The 12,500-nt window shown below is 37.9% G+C and overlaps 1 protein-coding gene across 1 annotated transcript in view; it reads left to right on the top strand.

The window, feature by feature from the left end:
- Positions 1–12,500, top strand: part of ADAMTSL1 (ADAMTS like 1) — a 542,768-nt gene that overhangs the window by 100,471 nt on the left and 429,797 nt on the right. The window contains 1 exon segment of the mRNA XM_032212442.1: positions 3,363–3,485. Within this exon segment, the coding sequence (XP_032068333.1) occupies positions 3,363–3,485 (123 nt within the window).

Genomic DNA, 12,500 nt, shown 5'->3' with positions numbered 1-12,500 from the left:
CCTGCTGGCTGCGTCGGGAGTACGCAACAATATGAAACATTCCGTTGAATAGATAAAACAGATAAAACTTCAAACTATAAAAATAAAAGAATAAAAATGAAAAATAGAGCCAAATAAATATAAATAGAAAACTTTGCTAAAAATATAGCAAATATATATATATATATATATATTTCTGGCTGGCCCCGTTTCAGCAAGTGGATTGATTGGATGTGTGGCTGTATCATGATTGGTAGATTGGTGCTGATTGGTGCTGGCTGTGGGTCCATTGTTGTTTTGTGTTGTAATGGCCTGGGTGGTGGGTGGGGCTCATTTGTTTACCAGGGCTGGTTTCCAGATGTCTGGTAAGCGGGAGGTATCATCACGTTTATTTATGTTGTGGCACTGTTTCTCTATTTCGATAGCTTCCATTATTATTCTCTTGTTGAAGTGTTCAATTTTGGAGATTAACCTGGTTCCTTCAAAATTAATTTCATGTCCTGTAGCTTTAAGGTGCTGGAAAAGGGAGGAAGTTTTTTCTTTTTTTTCTTACTGCATTCTTGTGTTCTGCGATGCATGCATTTATTATCCTGTTCATTTCTTCTATGTATATTGCAGGGCAGATTTTGCATGGTATTTCATAGACTCCTTGGTTTTCTAGCTGGATTTTGTCTTTGGGGTTTCTGTTGGCTATTTCTTGGTCAGTGTTGAAGGCTGTCTTGATATTCTGTTTGTGGAGAATTTTGCTGATTTTATCTGTGGTGCCTTTGATGTAAGGGAGGAGGGTGATGCCGTTGTCCTGTTCTGTGTCTCGGTTTTTGGGGGGAGTCTCCCTTTGGATTAGGTTGGTAATTGTTTTTCTTTGGAATCTGTTGTAGATTAATACATTTGTGAGAGTGTGTAATTCAGTTTTCAGGTGGTCTTTGTCAACTAGGCATTTGGTTCTGGAGATGATGGTCTTGGCTACAGAGTTGATCTGTGCAGAGTGGTGATGGGATTGTGCGTTTAAGTAGCAGTTGGTGTGTGTTTTTTTCCAGTAGATGGTATGTCCTAGGGAGCCATTGGATTTTTTTGTAGATTAGGACATCCAGAAAGGGAAGTTGGTTGTTTGCTTCTATTTCCATAGTGAATTGTATTTTGGGTGTAGGCTGTTGAGATGTGTGAGGAAGTTGTCCAGTTTTTCTTTCCCGTGTGGCCAAATCAACATATCAACATATTTAAGCCAGAGTTTGGGTTTGTGTTCAGATTTATCTAAGGCGTTAGTTTCAAAATGTTCCATGTATAAGTTTGCGATGAAGGGTGAGAAGGGTGATCCCATGGGTGCTCCTTCTATCTCTTTGTATCTTTGTCCATTGTGGATGAAGTATGTGTTGGTTAAGCAGTGGTTGGTCAGGTCCAGGATGTGTTTAGGGGGTGTGTGTTCTGGATAGCTGTCAAGGCTTCTTTAATAGGCACTTTGGTGAAGAGGGATATGACATCGAAACTCACGAGTGGGTCGCTGGGTTGTAGATTTTGTTTCTTTATTGTTTCTATGAAGTGGAGTGAGTTTTGTACATGTGAGGTGATGAATTCTGCGTAGGGATGGAGTTGTTTGGAGAAGAATTTGGCAAGATTCTGTAGAGGTGAGCCTATGGAGCTGACGATGGGTCTGACTGGTGTTCTTTCTTTGAGTTTGGGGCATGTGGAAGATTTCTCTCTGAGGATGATTCTTTGCTGGATCTTTTCACTGATGGGAGAGGCTTTTATTTTGAATTTGGTGGTTTTTTTCCAGATAGGTGGTGGGGTCTATGTTTAGAAATTTGTAAGCTACTTGGAGTAGGTTGGATAGTTTGGCTTGGTAGTCAGACATGTTCATCACCAATATGGCATTACATTTGTCTGCTGGGAGAATGATTATGTTGTTGTCTTTCCTCAGGTTGGTGAGTGCTATTTCTTCTTCTTGCTGTAAGTTGCTTCTGGGTGGATTACTGGAGCAAAGGATGTTGGTGACTGCAAGTCTGATTTTATTGGCTTCATTTGGGTTGATTTTGGTGATTGTAGCTTCAACTCCGCATATGATGTCTTCAGTGGGGATGCGTTTAGGAGCGACTGCTAAGTTGAATCCTCTGGAAAGGACATTTGTTTCAGCTGTGGTGAGGGTTCGGTCTGATATGTTGTGTACTGTTTGTTTCATGAGTTGCTGTGGAGGGGGTTGGGCTTCTGTTGTTTTTCTAGTCTGTGGAGTTTGTTGGTGTGTTTGTCTGTCTTGTAGGAAGTTTCTGTTTCGGCTCTCCAGAGGGCTAGTTGTTGGATTTGTCCCAGAGTGCTGGGTGGATTTTGTTGCTGAGTTTGAGGTGAAGAGTGAGTGTGTGTGTGTGTGTGTGTGTGTGTATCACTCGCCATCTTCAGGCTGTTGTCTTCGGCTTAAAGCATGGTCAGAGCTGCCGTCTTTCTATAAATCTTGGTGGTGGGGTGTGGAGCACTGGCTTTGTTTCAGTAGGTGGATTGATTGGCTGTGTAGTTGAATCATGATTGGTAGATTGGTGCTGACTGGTGCTGGCTGTGTGTCTGTTGTTGTTTTGTGTTGTAACAGCCTGGGTGGTGGGTGGGGCTCATTTGTTGACTAGGGCTGGTTTCCAGATGTCTGGTAGGCGGGAAGTATCGTCACGTTTATTCACGTTGTGGGGGTGTTTCTCTGTTTCGATAGCTTCCATAATTATTCTCTTGTTGAAGTGTTCAGTTTTGGAGATTAATTTGGTTCCTATATGGAAGTTACTTCCTTCTTCATCACAAGTAAAAACAATGTTAACATCTTCTCACCTTCTCTTAAAATACAATAACCAATTTCTTCATCCCATATCTTATTTCCAACTATAAACAGATTGTTATAACCTGGTCAGTAAGTCCTGGTCTGCAAAAATCCATTAAAGGTTACCAGAGAAAATAATATATTTATTCAAACCTTGATCTTATAAGCACTTTTTATATTCCTTTCTTTTACTTTTAACGAGCTTGATCTTTAATTCCTTCAAATAATGTCTAGTGATTGTTTTCTTTTTCCTTTGTTATAAAATCCTTCAGAATTTTAACAGAATTCTTTTTAAATCCAATATAAGAAAGTTGTTTAAGTCACTCCTTTGGTTTGCCATTTATATATCCTTTTTAATTATTATGTTGTCAGCTGATTTCATTTGTATATCTAGTGCAATATCTTTTTTCGTAACATTCTTAAATATATTATACTTTTTATGATACTATAAATCATAACCTTTTAGAATAATTTTGTAAGATTGTGACCTGCCAAGAATTTTTTTTAAAATTATATTAGGAAAGAACTGAGTGAATGAATAAATGAAGTAGGCATGTATAGTTTTCTGAGTTACTTTTTAAAAATTCTCTTCCAGGTTGGTGGTGACCAGAGTCAGGGGGCCATTTTCCTACGGGAATTTACCTTAATAAGGAGAGAGAGTCTTAATGAAGATTTCCTTCCAGATTTGCTGAATAATAATCACAAAACTGAAGATACGGTAGGACTTCGCTATATATCTTTTTTAAAATTTGTAGATGTGGAAAACGAACATACAGTCTTGGGAAAATTTTCAATCAAATCAAAGATCAAAAGGAGTCAACTAATTACTGCAGTTGCTGTCTGTACTTGGTTCTTCATGGATGTTCCTCGATATAGCACACCTAAAAACAAAGGGTTTGGCCTTAAGTTGTCCTAGTAGATGAAGCACAAACCTAGTTGATGAAGATGTGCTTTTTATTAACCAGATATAGCAATCAGGAAGGAAATTACTGGTTTGGTAGAGAGAGAAGTATCTAAAATGACTCAATTTTAAGAAGAAAAGCAAGCCTAAAAAGAGCATACTTACAACATTGGATCACTATGGGTCAAAATTAATTTTTCCTGTTGTTTTTAGTATACTTAGCCTTTTCACCTGTCCTTTGAGAGTAAAACATTTTCTTGGGGAGAAGGATAATGAAGTAAATAATCAAGATACCAAATAAGAGTATGAACTATCTACAAGAACTATCTTTTTTCTTCTTCTTCTTCTTCTTCTTCTTCTTCTTCTTCTTCTTCTTCTTCTTCTTCTTCTTCTTCTTCTTCTTCTTCTTCTTCTTTTCTCTCTCCCTTCCTCCCTCACTCTCTCTCTTTCTTTCACACACAAACACAAACACACACACAAACACACAGAGAGAGACTGTCATAAGTTCATGTATGGATGGTTTAAAAGGCACACATGTACATACACAAACAAGTAGAAGGATTCAATCTTATAGTTGGGGATTTTTGTTAAGGGCTTATTCCAACAGAGGAAAGAATGACTGCCATATTGATCTCCAATTGTCTCCATCAACTCTGGGATTTGGCTGTTATCTTTCTAGGGGGGCACAGCAAGATGAGCTATACCACTTTGTTACAAGTCTTTGGAAGGAAATTGTTAACACATCTATTCCCCCAAACAGCAGCTGCCAGTAGCACCCTGAGGTTTCCTAACATCTCTTTTTCTCCTTTTATATAGAGACTATTGCAACATTTGTTTATGGTTTATTTGGTTTATATGATAAATTTATTAGATTACAGGTTGTTAAATAGCACAAATTCATTTACAGAACATAGTAGTCATGGTTGTACTAGTAGAATAAATACTGTATTTTTTGGAGTATAAGACGCACCGGAGTATAAGATGCAGCAAAGTTTTAAAGAGGCAAATTAAAAAGAAAACGTTTTTGCACTCTGCAAACCTCCCAAAAATAGCCCGTTTTTCGCGAAAACAGCCCCCCCCTTTTTTTTTTTAAAAAAAAGGGCATGAATATCCCTTAGGAGGCTTGTAGAGTGCTCCTGGGGGCGAGAATGAGCAAAAAACAGCCCATTTTCTGTGAAAATGGGCCCATTTTTGTAAAAAAAAAAAAAGGGTATTAGAAGCTTATAGAGTGCTCCTGGGGGTTGGCGGGGGTAAAATTGAGAAAAAATGGCCCATTTCTTCCTCATTTCTGCCCTCTCCGGCCCCCAGGAGCTGTCTCAAAGCTTCCTACAAGCTATGCATGGCCATTTTGGTGAAGGGGCGGGGTTTCAGGAGGCAAAAAATGCTGTATTCAGTCTATAAGATGCACCCAGATTTTTAGCCTCTTTTTTGAGGGAAAAAGATTTGTCTTATACTCCGAAAAATATCATAGCAATAAAATCATAGTAATCACAGCAATAAATGGTTTTCGCAAAGCTAGAGAATAAAATCTTTCTTTTGTGCTGAGATGTCTCTAACACAACTATAAAATGTTAGTATGTGTATAATCTAAACTAAAATTAGATATTTTGAATGAGACATATTCATATTTCTTGAGACATTCTCTGATTCACTAGATTGATTTTGTTGTTGTTCCTATACATACTTTGCCAAGAACCTCCACAGCCACCAGTTGTGCTACAACCCCTCCAAATGTTTATGTGGAAATATCTTATAATAAACACTGCACAATTCTAGATTTGGACTGTACACTTTTGGACATAGCAACCAGTGTAGATTGCCAGCCGTGATAGAATAAACAATGCAACGAGATGTGGGCTATTGTTTCAGAATAGATATATTTAAGCAGTGCCATTTTGAATAGGGTCAATTATTGGTGTGCCCCTCCACCAGTTTCGGGAGTAGGACATTGAAATTCACAAATATGAAAGGTTTTCTGTTTCTTTATAAAGGTTTTGGGAAAAGAAAGGGAATGTGATATAAGTTACCTAAAGTATAATTTGGAATATCAGATCTGTCGGCTTGTAGGACAAGGTAAAAATGCATTGCTGTATTTAGTTTCAGAGAAAGCCTTCTTCAGGCCCATCATTATTAAAACCTTAATTGAAAGGTTGCAAAGGGAACAATTATTTTCTGTTTCAGTTTGTGCGTCACTTACAATTAGCTAAAATCATAGTTTAAACAAAGTCTTTATTTTTCCAAGATAATGGACTTTGAGATTATTATCACAAAATTAGATTCTGAAGTTGATTGCCTGCTGTTAGAAGAAGAATGAATGCTGACCTTTGATTTGATATTTTGCATGTTCTTTATCATCTTTGTAACTATTTTGCCTCTGTGCAAATATCACTTTTTAAAACATTAGATGCAATTAATATTTTCATATCTGGATTACTATACTTTATATTGGAGACTTAATTAGAGTTGACTGGCATTGTCCAACCCAACTATCTAAATCTGGAAAAGTTATTTTGACATTTGAAATAGAATATTCTAAAAATGTTTCTTACAAAAGGAAGTGTAAGAAACTCATTGAAATTTTATAGCAATGGAAAAAATAGGGTTTCTAAAAAAGAGATGGGAAAATAATGGGATTTTTAGAAAACTCGCATTTCTGTACAGGGATGACTGGCTGCCAAGAACTAATTTAGAAGGTTATAAATCTGCCACCAGCAGAGATAAGCAAGCTCAGATTCTATCACAGCTCATTGAAATAAAACAGCTTTTCAAAAGAGAATCAATTTTACTTCTTCAACAGGCAGGTTGAGATCAAGACAGGTAAACTATCAGGTAACAAATTCAAAGGAGGAACAAAAAATGAAGTAAAATGAAATCTAAGATCTGAAACATGGTGAAGCATGCTATTGGCAGAAGAAAATGTAAGTTTTAAATAATTTGCTCTGAGTAATATCCAGAGGGAATGAGCCCAATAAATAAGCCACTGAGTGTCCTCTGAAGGTTTATCAGACAATAGCTGAAGTGTCTGATCTCCTGTTAACACTTGCATGCCTTTGGCTAGCCTCTTAGATCTGCAAACCAGATCTCTCTGGTAAAGGTAAAGCTTCCCCTTGCACATATGTGCTAATCGTTCCCGACTCTAGGGGTGTGTGTGATCATCTCCGTTTCAAAGCCAAAGAGCCAGTGCTGTCCGAAGATGTCTCCGTGGTCATGTGGCCGGCATGACTAAACACCGAAGGTGCACGAAACGCTGTTACCTTCCCACCAAAGGTGATTCTTATTTTTCTACTTGCATTTTTCTACTTGCATGCTTTCGGACTGCTAGGTTGGCAAAAGTAACGGAAGCTTACTTCATTACGTGGCGCTAGGAACTGCCGACCTTTCTGATCGACAAGTGTAGCGTCTTAGCCAATGAGCCACTGTGTCCCTCAAGCTCTGGACTCTCTGAACCTGCATTTAAATGCCTCTGCTTAGGACTAAGTGACTGAACTTCTCCATTTGACTTATTATCAGTAAGTCCACTCAAAAGGTCTTGTCAAGTTGCTGAGTCTGTCAGACCAGAGCAGGATAACTGGCTTCAATATTCTGAAATATTCAGCAACAGGACACTGCCACTTAATGTTTTGGTTCCATTTCCTCTCATTCTCCTCATCTGAACACATACCTTCTCACAGGGCCATAATATTTGAAGTATTTTCCATTTAATGAATACATCCATGCTGCTGTCAATGGCTATTCAACGAGTAGCCATGTTTCATTGCTTAAAAGCTTTCTGATCTGCATTTCAAAGATAACGACAACATTTTAAGAAATTAACAATGTATTTGTTTCTGTATATTTGCAAGTCTTTTATTACTTTAAAAAAAAAAAACTTCCCCTAAAGGGTTTTTTAAAAACACTTAAGCCCGAAACAGTTACATCTTTTTAAAAATGGGTACCCAGTTCCTTTAAAATTGGTTGTGCTATTTTCTGTTAGATAGCCAATCAATAGAAAGTGCTAAAAAGGGAATTTTCATTCCATAGTTCAAAATTCAAGTTATTTTATGAATCAGCCCATTGCTGCACTGGACAGAATGAAAGAAAAATAATCTTCAGAAAGGCAATGCTATTAACCTTGTCCACACTAAGAAAATTACCTCAGCTTTATAATTATGATCATTGTTCAGTCATATTGAAATAATACAGTCTACACCAGGGTGTCCAAACTTGGGAACTTTAAGACTTATGGACTTCAACTTCCCAGCTTTCTGTGCATCTAAAAATATCAAGACCATTTGTTTTTCAGGATGTGCCTTCGGGATACTATGGGAATGTGCCTCATAGTATTCCAAAGTGTCCAGAATTATTCTCATGTTATCTTTAATTTGTCTATTTGGCAGAAACCCATTTTGATCAGGATGAATAAAATTATTTAAATATCTTTTAAATCTTTCTGCCAATATTGAAGCGAAGATTTTATAGTCTGAATTTAGCAGGGAAATAGGTCTATAGTTCTTAATTTGTTTTTGGTCAGCATCTTCCTTTGGCATAAGTGTAATATATGCTTCTGACCAGAATTTGGGTATCCTTATCTTTAACATGGCTTCATTCATAACTTCTATCAATGGAAGATTCAATGATTCCTGTAATGCCTTATAAAATTCCGCTGGCAGTCCATCCGGACCTGGAGCCTTTCCGTTATTTTGTTTTTTGAGTGCTTCAGTTAACTGAAAAAGAGCTACAGAAACATCCATAAAAAAGGACATTAAAATAAAAATGGACACAATTAAACATAAAATGGGGCTAATGGAAAAGGAGGAACTAGCACAAAAACTTAGAGGTGCTAAACAGAATTATTTTGAAGATGCAAATAAATCAAGTTAGCGTATAAACTGAAAAAAGAGAGAGAAACAAGAAAAATAATGCAATTAATAGACAATCAAGGGCAAAATTGCCATGGAAGTAGAGACAAGAAAAAAATTATATAAGATTATTATGGAAAATTGTATGAACAAGAGAATAAAGAGGAGGGAAGAGTTAAACAATACCAGCAGAAAGCGAATCTACTGCAGAAATCTAAAGAAACTGAAATTATGCTAGAAGGGAACATAACGATGATGGAGCAAATGGTTCATTGTTGACCAGATCAATACTGAGCAGCATAGGTCGGTAATTGCACTGGCCTCTTTAATGTACTTACGGATAAATGAATAAAAAGTCTGCTGATGACAGAAATGTATTGTTTAAGGTCATGAATGTTTGTGTACTTTTATAACTAGAAGAAACCCAGTTGTTGGTTGAGAATTCCAATGATTTGTACCCAGTGATTTGCACCATTGGAATGTCTGATGTCATGAGGAATATTCAGTAGAACTGAAAATTAATGTATCAAAGACCAAGGAAGTTGTGTATGACAGGTAAAATAGTGTGAAAAATAAATGGTAAAAACTAAAAGCAAATACCTTTTTATTTAATTTCTACACTGTTCATTTCATCTATGTCAGGGGTGTCAAACTCGATTTCATTGAGTGCTGCATCAGGGTTGTGTTTGACCTCAGGGGTTGGAGGGGGCATGGCCAGGGTGGGCATGGCCAGCTCAATGTCACTTGTGTTATGAGCCCTTGTGGTGGCCTGAGTGCTCACCGTTTTCACTGGTAGAGAGTTGCAGGAGGGACAAGTAATGGGAGCTCAGAGGCACTGCAGGCCGGTCCTTTGCTGTTTCCAGGGCAGCCCCACATGCCAGATCTAAGTACCCCGTGGACTGAATCTGGCCCCCAGGCCTTGAGTTTGACACCTCTGATTTATGTGATTCTGGTTGGTTTACAATATTAAAAAATACAATATAAGCACATGACTAAAAGCACAGTTAAAAACAGAATTAAGAACAAGATTAAAATTTACAGGTTAAAAATAAAAATAATAGTTAAAAAATCCAGAAGATTAAAATAGTTAACAAGTGGAAGAAATGCCCTCAAGGCACCAGCTATCCCAGAGTTACATCACACTCTTGGTTTCTCCTCCACCCCCAATGGTATTTAGAAGAACCAGGTCTTAACGCTCTTCTGGAAAATGGGGGCTCTTCTGGAAAATTGGGGCTCACCTCAGCTTTGTGGATAAGATTTTGGGGGCAACAGCAGACTAGTAGCTAGAGTCTTTATAGACTGAGTTTATGTATAAGATGGAAGCTCGTCTGTGGCTGGATTCTGTTCTGGTGGTGCTTTTCCAATCTTCTGTTTATTCCATGTAGTCTTAATTAATATTATTCTTGGTGGATATTTGTACTTTTTACAAAAGCTGTGCTTTAGCAATAACAAGAAAGAGCAAGTTTGGTTAAGACATAAGGCTAGAGACTGGGAGACCGTGACTTCTAATATTACCTGAGGCATAAAGCCTGCTGGGTAACCTTGGGCCAATTTCTCTTTCTCTCAGTACTAGGAATGGCAAATCATTTCTGAAATCTTCCCAAGAAAATTGCAGAAGTTTTTGCAGGCAGTCACCAGGACTTCAGCTTAAGGGCACACACTGTCAGACCTGGAAGCCATCTTTTACATTTGGGCCTTCAGGCCTGCCACATTTTCTACTGTGGGAAAATGGGAGGGGGATTATATAGAATGTGGGTGATATATAGTCAAAATAACATTTCTTAGAAAGTCAAGGCCATCTTGCCTTGCAACTGCAATAAGATGAATGGGAGGCATCTCCAGTTGGGACGGTGCCTGATTGGACCATGTGATGGACATGTGGGTGTTGGGCGGGGACTTCAACTTTCACTTGGGTGGGGAAAACCTGGAAACTTTCAGATTCGGGTTTTCTCAGGTGTGCCAATATGACATCTCTAATAAAATGGAACTTTGAGGAAATTCAAGCCTCTGAGTCTTCTTTCGTTGGAGGTATTACTTGGAACCCTGACACACACACACACAGTCACAAAACCACCAACAAACATTTGGTTTTGGGTCTAGTTTGAAGGAATTTGAGATATCCATGGTAGATTTAGAATCTTCTTATACAGTGGGTTATCTTCCACTGAAATGTGATATCTGAAGATTTTGCAGAGATGTCCTTTTCTGGTTGCTTGTAATACTAGAATTTGCTGGGATGGCCCTGGCTGATCACGCTCAAACTCAGGTTATGTCTGAAACTAAACATAAAGGATTTCCTGTTTGCTATGTATAATGAAATAGGGGATTAACACGTGTGCATATTTGCATAATCATAAACACCTCCTGATCATTAGGTCAATTAATCATCATGGAAAATGTATGCAGCAAGATCAATAAAGTGGGTATTAGATTACTTTATTTTAATTCCTAAGCATAAATGTACATGTGTATTCTGCCCCAGTTTCTAGAAATTAAGTTGTTATTTAATTTTCTGTTATAATCTAAGTGAGATCTTAACCAAAGGTGATCATAACCAAAAGGGCAAGTAGTGCCATTTATAATATATAGGCTTGCTGGGTTCACATGATAGTACTTTAGACCAGTGAGGTAGGCTGTAAATAATGATGCTCTTGCTTTATTTTCCATTGGATTTATCTCCCCCTTTCTCTCTGTTCTGCCCTCTCTCTACTCTTTGGTGAGTTTAGATTTAGAATTCTTCTGGCCAAAAGGATGTCTAAGAATATGGAGAAGACATGTGCAGGGCATCATTTTGGTGTTCTTTATGCAGCTATCAGATGTGGATGGTTGATCATGTCACCAGATACAGAGAAAGGACTCTGATTCAATTATATGCCTCTGCTCATTTTTAAAATGCCATATAAGCTAGATTCAGGAAAAATAAAAAAATTGGTGCCATACTTTGAAATACCACAATCGAAGGTAAATCAGAAGCCCTTCATGTCACATTTGTTCTTAACACTCCTCTTGTATAATTGGACACATGACATTTCAACAGAAATTCATTTATATAGAAACCATTTTGATTTTTTTTAATGTTATGAGGAATTATTTCCTGTTAGGAAAGAGCACTCACTACTGGAGTAGGTAGGCCACTGCATTTAACTGAATGAGCTTGTCTATATATTTGAAACAGGTTTTTCAAGTATCAAAACAATATGCAATGATATATAACTAATCTTTCCCTTTCCTTCTTGTTACCCACTAACAAGTAGTGAGAATCAATTGCTTGGTACTGAGTAGATGAGATTCTCATATATCAAATGGCTAGACATGTGTTTTTGAAACATAGGCGTTTCTTTTGATTTCTCTACTTTAAAATATTTCTATTTCTGTATCTACATTTAAGCAGCAGAAATGCAAATTCTGGGTTGTATGTGGCATGTTGTAATGGTCGAGTAACAATAAATGCAAATGGGATGATGATGATGATGAGGAGGAGGAGGAGGAGGAGGAGGAGCTGCTTAACCCAGATCAATACTGGATTCAGATGGCTAATAATCTAGATCAGTGTTTCTCAACCTTGGGGACTTTAAGTCCTGGGGACTTTAAGTCCTGCGGACTTCAACTCCCAGAATTCCCTAGCCAGCACACCTTCTGCTTTTCTCCCTTTCCCCAATAATAGAGCCTTTCATATACCTTGGGCTCCAATGTCTAGAACAGTGTTTCTCAACCTTGGGGACTTTAAGTCCTGCGGACTTAAAGTCTCCAAGGTTGACAACCACTGATCTAGATGATTCAGCAATAGCTCAGCGATGGCGAACCTTTTTTGCTCGTTTTTTGTGAAAATAGGCCCATTTCCCCCCCACCAAAGGCATGAATAGCCTTTAGGGGGCTTGCAGAGTGCTCCAGGGGGTGCCCCCCCAAAAAACAAGCAAAAAATGATCAGTTTTTCATGAAAATGGGCCCATTTTTGTCAAAAAATGCATGCATAGCTTATAGGAGGCTTATAGAG

The sequence above is a fragment of the Thamnophis elegans genome, chromosome 3 (genome assembly GCF_009769535.1).
Source record: "Thamnophis elegans isolate rThaEle1 chromosome 3, rThaEle1.pri, whole genome shotgun sequence".
Lineage (NCBI taxonomy): Eukaryota > Metazoa > Chordata > Lepidosauria > Squamata > Colubridae > Thamnophis > Thamnophis elegans.
Note: the sequence above shows the minus strand (reverse complement) of the source record. Positions and strands in the feature narration are given on the sequence as shown.